This window comes from Patagioenas fasciata, chromosome 9 (genome assembly GCF_037038585.1).
Source record: "Patagioenas fasciata isolate bPatFas1 chromosome 9, bPatFas1.hap1, whole genome shotgun sequence".
Taxonomy (NCBI): domain Eukaryota; kingdom Metazoa; phylum Chordata; class Aves; order Columbiformes; family Columbidae; genus Patagioenas; species Patagioenas fasciata.
The window spans coordinates 8,935,709-8,947,378 of NC_092528.1; the positions used below are offsets into that span (position 1 = coordinate 8,935,709).

The following is an 11,670-nucleotide window of genomic DNA, read 5'->3' on the forward strand; positions in this document are numbered from 1 at the left end:
TCCTTGAAGCCTTTTACCCACAACTCAGAAATGCTGAGGCTGAAGTGAAGCTTGAAACTCTTATGGGGTTTTTGAGCTTAGAGACAAAATGTGACAAAATCAATATTGAAAGAGGAACAGAGATGCAAATGAGCAGGGAATGCAGGGAAATGCTAAGGGAACAGGCTCATTTCAGTTATTTAGAAATGCAGATACACAGGATAAAGTACGGGAGAAAAGAACAGACTTGCTACAGTGAAGTGTTAGTCCAGTAAAATATGGTTCATTATGGTACAGCAGAGTTAATGCTACAGAACTCCACAGGGCTTTGATGGAAAAATGGTTTATACTTGAAGATGACTGGTTTGATGTAGAACATTTCCAAAGAGATTTGTATCAAACTGCTTTTTTTCAGTGTTGGTCAGGTGATTAAAACGTGCTGTTTTGGGGAACTTTCTTCATACTAAGCAATGTAAATGGCAGGTTGTTTAACTCATTCTTAATAGATTCTGTTGTCTTGGTATGTAATCAAATATGAAGCTGGAAAAAATAAAAGTAGTTCTGTTTAAGTTAGTATTATTGCTTTGTTTGTGTGGGAAAAGTCCAAGAGACTGGTGAATCTTACATCAAGTTTAAGTGTTTTGTGAAAGCTGGTGATAAACTTTGACATCACTTACTTTTTGATTTCCTAATTTGACACAAATCTTCCTTTTACTTCTGTTGTGTGCTAGATGCTGCTAAAACTCCAGGCACAGAGCTGTCTTCAGTGTTACTTTAAAAAGCAAAATGCTTATGGTTTATACAGTCTCTTAACATAGGTTTATTAGTGCAGCTATGCTGATACAATTACCTCAGATTCCTGCCCTAATGCATTCTGTAATTAAAGTAGTGGATGTGTTATTATGACTCTTGATTCATAAACTTTATTTACAAAATTCTGTTAAATTGTGTTAAGCTGCTGAACACACTGTTTGAGTAAAACAGCATTTCAAGATGTAGAGTAGGAAGTGACTCAAGTATCGGCTATTAGTGGTTAATAAGAAAGTCTAGTTTCATAGTGTGCCTTCCTGTCTTGCTGTTGGAGGCTGTTTGTGGTGAAAAATGACCAGTTGAAGGGAGAAAACTGGTAAATCTGTGACTATATGCTGAACATCAGATTACTGAAGATATTTGGGTTAAAATACAGGGATTTTTTTCTAAAATATTAAAAAAGCAATTGTGAACAATGCTCTTATAAGAGGCATGTGGTGGGCTTGCTTGTGAGCTGTGCTGCAGTGATCTGTATTTGGGCATACTAGGAGAATCTGAGAAACAGCTTCAGTTCCATTTTATTTTTTATGGTGTTTACTTACAAGATTCTTTTTAAAACTGGAGATTTGTCTTTATTCCTGCCAGCGGTACTAACTGTAGGTGCCTCTTTGTGTGTATATGAAATCAGAAATGACTGGACCCAACCGTGAGCTTGTCATAGGCTCTGAAGAATGTAAAAGCAAGTAAACAAATGTGAGCTAGCTGTCTAGTACAGAAAGTCTTTTACCACTTACTTCTGTAACACTTGGGCTGTTGACAGTGAAGGAATTTAGTGCTGGTAAAGGACCAAAATCCCAGACTTAAAATACCAGCAGTAATAGAGCATAAGTATTTGCATCCCTTGGCTAGATGCTTCAACAAGGCAATGGGAAGAATCGAATGAATGATAAGTGATTGATAGATGACATGGGAGAAGTCCAACACAGGTGAACTCCTGCAGCGGGTTCTGGATTTGCAGCCATGGGGATGCTCTTAAGGATGGAAATATTTTGAAAGCATGTTCCACAACAGGGAATGTTTCATTCCTGAGACATTCTCTAGCCAGTTGAGGGCTGTGATGCTTTGAAACTTACTTTTGCTTGTAGCTACAGTCTCAAGGTTGCTGAGTAGTTGAATTGCTGCTTTTCCCTCTGTTAATTTTTCTTCCAATATGCTTTCCCCCATTTCCAGTTCTGCTTTAGTTGCTGAGATTTCAAGCTTTCCCCATACTAAAGTAATTTTTTTTTTTTTTTTTTCCTTTCCCTGATTCAGTTACTGGAATCATGAATCCTGTGTATAGCCCTGGATCTTCTGGGGTTCCCTATGCAAATGCCAAAGGAATTGGTTATCCGGGTAAGTAACTGTTTGTTAATGAGTTTATGTTACAGAGATCTTTGTTACTAATCAAGAAGAAATAGTCTCTTATGAAGGGCTTTATGTATTATCTGTTTGGGGATTTTTTATTTTTTATTCTTTTTTTAAATTTAAAAAGTGACATTTCAAGAGTCAAGTTAGTTGTTCTGTTGTATTTCTAGCTTCAGTATCTCTGCCAAAGCAGCTTATTTTAGGAACTCTAATAATTGCGCCCTGCAAGAAGAGGAGTCAGTCTATTTCTGCTGCTAGTTGGCTGGTGCTGTTAACCTTTCTATCCTCTAATTCCTGTTCCTTCTATCTGTTTTATGACTGCCTGAAGCATGACATCAAAGGTGGGACAAATAAAATGGCCAAAAAAAAGTTTTTAAAATAGAAATCAAATGCATTTCTTGCTTTCTCTGCTTCTCATTTAGTGTCAGGTTTCTCACCAGGGTTTTTTTCCCCTCTCATCTCCTAATGTATTTGTGAGCAGGGTTCATTTCTGATGTCCCCATAGTTCAGAAGCTGGATAAGGCAATAATTAGATTTGGATAGAACTTTTTAGGAAGGCTGAAAAGAAGCGCTGTGTGCCTCCATGAGGCATTTCAGGCAGTATTTTTTGAGTTTTTTCTTGATATCTGTTGTGTAATTTTATAATAAGTCAAGCAGCAGCTGTTTACTGATTAATATCTCCGTATAATTATTTCTGTATTTGTAATTGTTGGCTTTTTCAAGGCTTTCTTTTGCTTTAGATAAAGGTTATTATGAATTATTCAAATATAACTTTGTAATTTTATCTCTATTCATTTTCTAACCACAGATTTATATAAACCAGGGTTTCGTTTCTACTTATAACCATTTACATATTGCATTGAAGCTCTTGTTTATACTAAGCTAAGTGGTACCTTTATTTAGGAAGACATACTATTGTAGATTCATAAATAGCAGTTTAAACAACATTACAACTTCTAGTATTTTATTCTGCTGTTATACATATTAGATTACATATTTAATTATGCAAGTACTGTATATTTGCCAGTCTTCACGTGGTTGTAAATTAGCATAAATAAAATATGTAGAATTGAGGTAGAAATGTTATAGAAGTGCCTTAATGTCATGCTACAAGTTGATCACTCAAAACTCTTCCTTAGAGCAGTTGGTCAGTTTACTGTGACCCTTGAATTCAGCTTAGTCGATAAGGTCCGTGGCATCACACTGTTACAGGTAGTTTGCTGAGCTGCCTGGTTTGGGCATAAAGATTGTGGGATAAACACAAAACATGTTTTCTAAAATGAAAAGTAGTAGACTTGCATTTAGGATTTTTTAAAAATCTAGTGCATGACTAAGTCTCCCCAGTTTGCCTCTCCTAATTTAAAAGCTACGGATTCTCCATTCAGAGCCATTCAATTTACATGGCTTGCATGGTAATGAACATATTGCCAGGTGGAATGTATTATTTAAAGGCACTGTTTTTCTGAAGCTGTTGCATATTTAATAGCTGTTTATATTACACTACACCTATTTGAGGTTGTTGGATGGATTTACAGTAGTAAGTAATCAATATCCAAATGTTCTCACATAGATAAAAGTTCTGTGCGGAAATTAAAACTGCTGCTTGTGGTAGTTACGTTTTTCACAGATGAATTTTCTTAGGCAGCTCAGAGTGCTGTACTGTGGAGCTAAACCTGTGAAGAAAGAGTAGAGGGCTGAAAATGTAAACCACAGAAGTGGTGTTGCAGATGTGTAGTCAGTTTGAATAAGGTGTAAAGCTGTACTAAAGTTTTTGACTTGTAGCTTGTGAATTTGAAAACTTAGGAGCTATTTACACTTGGAAAAGTTGTTATGAATTGGATATGTTATTTTTACCTTTGATTTTTAAGCCTAATGTTTTTCTTAGTCTTATCCATGCTGGCCACCTAATATCAATGCCAAGTGTATGTCACTTGATATGTTTACAGAGTACTTTACAAAACTAGATTAGCATATGTAGTCCTGAGCTAAGGAATTTCTATTGTTAGGAGGAATTGCTAAGGACTCTGGGATTTATGGCAAAATAGAAACCCTCAAATTTGAATAGCAGTGTAAAACTAGCAGCTTTAAGCCTGACAGTGAATATGCAAATAGTAATTGCCTTTTATTTGGAGAAGTTGAAATCTTTATATGTTGATAACAGATGTGGTAGTAACTCTTTTTCTAAATACGGACATTTCTCAGTTTTACAGTTTGGAATAATAAGTTTCTGGAAAAATCGATGGCTGTGATTAGTTCAGAAATTTCACTTACTACAATCTAAACAAACTTTGTATTTTTCAAGTAACTGTAGCTTTTGCTAATGCTTTTCTGCCTTATGCTGGAGGCCAGTATATTGCAATGTTAGTTCAGCCGTAGTGGTCCTTCTGTTCTGGTATAGAAGTGTTTACCTATCATTTTACCAATACCTCAGTGAACCACTTGTTACTGGTAACTGGCATAGTACATGCCTGAAACCAGTGAGCTCATTTGCTACCTGAGTGTAAGAGCATATCTCTGTCAAATGCAGCAAACGTTTTAGACTACCTAAGGTTGCTTTGTACTCTGTACTTGGGATATCTCTGATCTGAAGAGTCAGAGTCACTGTGACTTGTAGAGATTTATTTCTGTGAAAAAGTATCTTTTCTTCAGATAAATGTTTTATGTGCATCAGATCATAAAACTCCGTGGGGCAGGAGGTTTGAATAGTTGCACAAAACTTAAGAGTCACTTGGCGAAGTTCGAGATTTGCTGAAACAGGGGCGTAAGGGAGAATTGCACTTGTGACTCCTTAGCTGTTCCCTCCATCCAGCATTCCACTGCTGGCGGCTTGGGAGCAGCCCAGTGTTTCAGTTGAGGAGGTATGACTGAAGACCATCTGTTAGGTCATCTTAATTAGACGATGTACAGTGAAAATCTTTGAGAGTAAAGTGTAGTTAGATGGGGCAGTTAGTCTAGAAAATAACTTTGACATATTCTTTCTTCTAGCTGGCTTCCCAATGGGCTATGCAGCGGCTGCTCCTGCCTATTCCCCTAATATGTATCCTGGAGCAAATCCTACCTTCCAAACAGGTACGTGTAATAGGTATGTCAAAGCAGTAACCTGAAGTTTGGAAGCTGTTAGAACCAAGAAGGGAAGGCCTTACAATAACACTTACACTGCGGGATAAGCTTTAAGTTACTTTGAATGTGACTCATAAGGAATTATCTGATAAATTTAGTATAATCTTGTCTTATACTGCTTTCACCTTTGGAAAAGGGAAAAATTGAGATTTTTGGCTGATACTTGAGGATTGTGTTACATTTTTCCCTCATCGCTTCCTTCTTGATTCTACTTGGTTGTTTCCAGATTCCTGTTTTTATTTCTGTCTTCAGAATTTTTCTTTTTCATGCTTTTCTTGATTTAGATCTCTTTCCAAGTTCACTTTGCTGTCTTCTTTCTGCCCTAAAAATTGTCTTCCACAAACTAATTGTCTAGAAAGCCTGGTTGCTGGGCAAAACTAATTTGTCTGTAGTGGATATTGGAGGAGGATTTGGGTAACTACTCATGCATGATTGTCTTTCAAGAGAAAGGGAATGTGATGAGCGTAGGAAAAGGGAGACGGAAAAAACGCAGACAAGAGAAAACAAAGCTCTCACCTAAGCTCTTGCGTAGTCCTGCTTTCACTAATAGAAGATGATTTTGATGTATTAATGATTGAAACAAAACAGAAACTGGTAGCATTTAGTTTTCACTTAAACAAGGAATACACATCTGATAGAACAGTGTTCTTCCTGTGCTTACTTTGCCTGCTAAGGAATTTTTTTACATTGCTTTGTTAATGCAGATCTGGGCCATCTTCAGGAACTCTTTCACTTCTGTGTTTTATGCCAGCTTTTCAGAGACACACGTGGTACATAAACAAATTTGTCCCTGAATGTCCTTGTTTAACTTACGGGGATAGGAAAGGCCGCTACTGGAAATTGGGAAGCTGACGTTGTTGAAACCTGTGTGCAGTATTGAAGTTCAGTGTCCGTAACATGACATTTCACTACCAGGAGACTCCTGTAAGATGTGAAGTCTTAATCTCTCTCTGCTGTAGTTTCAAGTCCTGAATGCTGTGTTCTAAGCTGAGTGATGGTTCTATTGCACAAAGGAAAACAGATTTTATTTTTTAATTTTGCAATGAGACACTGTATGACAAGCGAGGAAGACTGATGACAGACTAGTTAGAAATGCATCTCTTCACAGGGCTGTGTGTTGCTCTGTTTTGATTTCTTAAAAGGGCATGGCAGCAATTACTGAGGCAAGAGAGAGTAAGTTACCTAAAATGTTTGCCTGCAGAACCTGTTAATAGTGTGTAGCTAACTGTGGAATGCTCTAGTTGGTTCAACCTGTGTCTGTGTTCAGTTTGCCGCTTAGAGGCATAGCAAGTGCAGAACTGATTTTGGCTTGTCTTTGGTCTTGCATTGAAGGCAGGGAAACAAATGGATAAGTTCCAGTAATTTAAAACAAAAACAAAAAACCACCAAAACAAAAACAAAACAAAAAAACACCACAAAAGAACAAACCTTTGGATAGGGTATTGCCTCTGTGTAAGTACCACAGCTAGGGGATACCAGCTTGCGTTTGCACTGAGTTGCTTAAGAACTTTTTTGAACATGATGTTGAAGCAAGATGAGTTCCCATCAGGGGTATAACGCATGGGAATCGAAACGCTATGTGGGCTTTTCTTATAGGCTTGTATTACTTACTAATACACCATCCAGTTTCATGGTGGAGATTACCTTAGTGTTGTGTGTCTGCCTTCTGTGCTCCACTGTGTATAACATCAGATTCCTGCAGTTATGCTAAGAAGTAGCTGTAATTTTTGTTCCTAGAATCAGATAACTGAAAGGTAGTTCCAGTCTTATTACTGGTTGTAGTTTGCAAATCCTACTGCGGGAAGATGAAGAAGACTTACCAAATCACGAGACCAATGTTTTTATCCACTTGATTGCTTGACTTGGTAGATTCTTGACTTGGTAGACTTAATCATGCTACCAAATTATTAGTTGGTGTTGATTAATCTTGGAATATATCTTATGCTATATAACAAAGTTAGAGTAGGAATTTTTTCACTTTTATGTGAAAAAGGAATAAAGATGAATAGAAGTTGTTGTTTACCATTTTCAAATATCCTTTATTTTTTTAAAGCTAGTACTACTGGAGTCTTTATTGCTGTTGAATAGAAAAATAAGCTTTTATTTCAGAAGAAAGAATAATTTTTAACTACTCTTTAAGCTATGAACTAAAGTTCAGAATGTCTGGCTCTTCTAATTCAGGCAGATGAAAACTTGAAGTACTTTGTCCTAACAACCGGGGGTTTAATATTTTTATTATGCGTTCTGATGTAACTGCTTGTTTGTGGAATTAAAGCTTTTGTAAATTTGTCTCATGCAGTAGTATTTGAACACGCTGTGCCACTGTTTGGAAAGAGTACCTTTTTACAAGTAGCTTCCTTAAATTTCTGTGGTTTTGAATAACCATGTGGTTTACTTTTAAGGTCTTTGCTCCCTATAAGGAAGAAAATAATTAAATGGGAAAGCAGAATATCTCTTGTACAGATGTACCACTTTGTGATAATGGAAGTTAAATACCCTGTGCAGCTGTATCAGTGGCTTTTTAGAATGAGAGTGGGCTTGACTGAGGACATAATTGTGGTTCACTACTGATGCTTCAAGTTCAGCATTTTGTAGCTGGCTTATTCAACAGAAATAGCTCTTCATACTAGAAATAGAAGTTACTTCCTCAGCACGGTCTCTTTGTCAAATACGTAAGATCTCTGAAAACAAGACTTCAGACTAAGTGTTGTGCTAGCTTTCTTTAGTATCTGTAAAGGTCATAAATTCTATCAAAAAAAAAACCACAGTAAACCTATTTCTTCATTAACATAAAAGTTTTCAGTTTGAAGGGTGGAATGAAATTGTGAAGAAACTCAGACTTCTGCAAAACGAAGGAAGGTCATCTGTCATCATGCTGTCTGCACAGACTGATTTTTCACAACACAAATGCCAGTGGTCTCTCTGCTATGTGGCTTCAGATCTGTTCTTTGGATTGAAGTCAGCATGTTCTAGACTTGTTTTAAAGTTGCCAGTTCCAGCTAAATAGTCATTCAGTCTGTGGATGTGGCGTCTCCTGCTGTGGTGGACCTGCAGGAGACTCAAGATGGTTTCAGCATAGCACAGGCACAGGGCTTTGGTGCTTTCTCCAAAATAGGTGATGCTGGGTGCTTACTACCCAGAATGTCATTACTGGTGGGTGCTGTTGCCAAGGTGTTTGTATTCCCACTCTGGCCATTGAGCCATAGAAAATGCCAAAATACAAATATGAATAAATGTAAGTTGAAGTGGAAGATGCAGATTGTGTCTCTCTGTTCTCTGAAAAATCCATCTGGAGCTCTCTACATAAGTCTCTTTTTTTGAAATTAAGCTGTTCCTGTGCTGCCTCTTCTTCTACAGAAGGTAACTGCAGGTTAGTTAACGGTTACTGTGTTTTGCCAGTATAATTTGCGATGCAAATTGGAGCTGGGCTAATATTAGCATGGATGAAATCCTCCAATATAGGAATGCTGCCTAATGTGCTGAATCCAAGTATTTAATTATATTACTGTGAAAATAAAAATCCGTTTTTTTAATCCCATATCCATAGATTTGAAAATTGTGCAAAAATAGAGTTAACTTTTCATGTTAAGTTGACACAGTCAAGTATTTAGGTTTTGGACTGTTATCGGTATTATGTAAATGATAGAACGTATGCTGGGATTTTGAGGCTAGCCTGCTAAGTACTCACAGGAAGATTGAGTTTGGAAATTAAGAACGGTGCCACCCCGACTTTAGAAAGCAGTGTACTGACACTTGTTTTTCACGTTTTTAATGCATATTTACCTTTGTTTCAGGTTACACACCAGGCACCCCATATAAAGTATCTTGTTCACCCACTAGTGGTGCAGTGCCACCGTATTCTTCGTCACCGAATCCCTATCAGACTGCTGTGTACCCAGTTCGAAGTGCCTATCCACAGCAGAATCCATATGCACAGGTACATAAACAAAACTAAAAAATCGTTGCACATAACAAGGTTTATCCAATCTGCTTAGTGTATTTGGATTTGTCAAAAACTTCTGGTTCTTTAGCTAAAAGCAGCTGAATAAGAAATAAATAGAGAAGTTCTGTGATAGATTAATATAATAAAAGATACAAAATGAAGGGAATGAATAAAGAATGAGCCCTTTTTATTTAAGGCAGTGTTGGAAATCCAGTGTTGGAATTCTAAAAAGGTTTTGGATTTGAATGTTATCCTAAATGCCTTAAAAGGGGGCTAAATGTTAAAGTTTGCCAATGAAATGCAGTTAGAATAGTTGAAATGAGTGTTTTGGCTTCTACTCTGTAAATACATTCCATCTTTAGAATAATGCTTTTATTTTATGATACATTTGTGGAAGAAGTTATCATTTGTCTTCACCGTGAGATATACTGTAATGACTTAATTTACTTTTTTTCTCTAACAGCAAGGCACTTATTACACACAGCCTTTGTATGCAGCACCACCCCACGTAATTCACCACACCACAGTTGTGCAGCCCAACGGCATGCCAGCGACGATGTATCCTGCTCCCATTCCGCCGCCCAGGGGGAACGGTGTGACCATGGGCATGGTGGCTGGGACTACGATGGCAATGTCAGCAGGTATGGAACTTGTAACCCTCATGTTCTCTTGATGAAGCCCTCAGTTGGAGGCAAACATGGCTGCATTACGAAGTTGTGATGCCAGATGTGTGCTTGGCAGAATCATGAAAATGTTTAGATTAGAAGGGAATTCTGTAGGTCATCTAGTCCAGCACCTTCAAAAGGGGATCCAGCTAGATCAGGTTGAGTACTTGTTCACTGATATTTTGATCATCTCTAAGTATGGCGATATCACATCCTCTTTTCAGATACTAGTATTGTGGTAAAATAGTTTTTCTTTAAATCTGTATGGGATTTCCCTTATCTTGCGTGCTTTGCTTCTCATCTTAGTGTCGAGGATCCGACTTCCTTTTCTCAATACATTTCTCTGTGCCTAGTTGAAAACAGCAGCCTCTTCAGGCTGAGGAACACACACTATTCTCAGCCCACCCCTCATATTGCTGATCTTTGTATGTTGAAATATATTTTATGTGTTTGTGCTACCTGCAGGTCTTCTGTGTCATAGGCAATGGTTAGGGATGTCGACTTCCTCATGCCACACTCTTCTAGTGGTGGTGTTTTGGAAAAAATGTTTAGCCAATAATGAAGACTCATCTGTGTTCACTGAGGGGGTGTGAAGCTTCATTACTCAGTGGGTGTTAATGTACAATGAAACGTCCACATTCACTCAAAATACACTCAGTTCAGTAACCTAAAAACCAAAAGCTGTGAACGGGTTTTCAGATTCTGCTTATTACCTAGTCAAATTTATCATTAATTTGAGGGATCTCAAAACTAGAGAAGTTGTGTGTCACAAACTGAGCTAACACTGGAATTTTGCATGTGGGAAAGCTTGTCCCAGGTGTTTGTTACTGTTTCTATGAAGTGCTGTAGACCAAGACTGTTAAGATCCTGCTACCTTAGCCTGTTTGTTTCTGAAGCCCTTTAGTCTGTGAAAACCTATCTGTAATAATGCAAACAAGGACTGATTTATTCAGATTTATCAGTCAAGTTATCTCTACCATCAAATATTGTTATAGCATGTAAAGCCCGCTGTGGGAAAAAGTTTTGCAGTGAATAATGCTTATGTTGCAGGGTTTCTGCTAGAGCTATTTTTGAGTAATGAGTATCTTTGTGTGCATTGGACTAAACATCAAAATGATCCCCCTGTGTAAATGTTTGAAGGAAGGTTGGGGCTGCAGTCTAAAATAATAGTGGTCATTTTAAATCAGAAGATGAACAAGCTGTAATTGTTTTAAAAATTAACTTTTTTTTTTTCTCTCCCCTCCCTCATTTCATTTCTGTCTACTGGAATTTGTTCTCTTCATCCTAGGTACCTTGTTGACAACTCATTCCCCAACTCCAGTAGCCCCTCATCCAGTTACTATGCCCACATATCGGGCTCCAGGAACACCAACCTATAGTTATGTGCCCCCACAGTGGTGATCATCCTGGCAGTCAGTGTAAGTTACCGATTTAGATTGAAAACAGTTAATGTTTCTTAAAAATGACAGCATTGCAGGCTCTTCTGGGGAGATTTTTCGTAAGGTAAGCACTCTAGGATACTTCTGCTGTAGTAGCTGTTCCCTGCAAAGGAGAGAAGCCTTGTGGGACATCTTCAGTGGTCTGTATCTGCAGAAATCATGAGTAATTTTTATTGTTCGTGATTGTTGAATATGAAGGAATGAGCCTTAAGTTGGCTTTATTAAAATACATCTTGGACTAATTGTATTCAGTATTTTGAATTCTTTGGTAATTCTTGAATTCAGCAGTACTGTGATTCCTGAATGACGCAATGTGTGCAGCTTTGTAGTCTTACTTTGGATTGGCTAAATACTTAGGCAAGGTAAGTGT

General features: G+C 37.6%; 1 protein-coding gene across 2 annotated transcripts in view; it reads left to right on the forward strand.

Moving 5' to 3' along the window:
- The window catches only part of FAM168B (family with sequence similarity 168 member B), a 76,696-nt gene that overhangs the window by 58,961 nt on the left and 6,065 nt on the right, over positions 1–11,670 (forward strand). For both annotated transcript variants that reach the window (XM_071812420.1, XM_065844588.2), the window contains 5 exons: positions 2,041–2,121; positions 5,119–5,202; positions 9,048–9,190; positions 9,660–9,837; positions 11,150–11,279. In XM_071812420.1, the coding sequence (XP_071668521.1) occupies positions 2,052–2,121; positions 5,119–5,202; positions 9,048–9,190; positions 9,660–9,837; positions 11,150–11,262 (588 nt within the window). In that variant the 5' untranslated portion in view covers positions 2,041–2,051 and the 3' untranslated portion in view covers positions 11,263–11,279. The remainder of the gene's footprint in view (positions 1–2,040; positions 2,122–5,118; positions 5,203–9,047; positions 9,191–9,659; positions 9,838–11,149; positions 11,280–11,670) is intronic.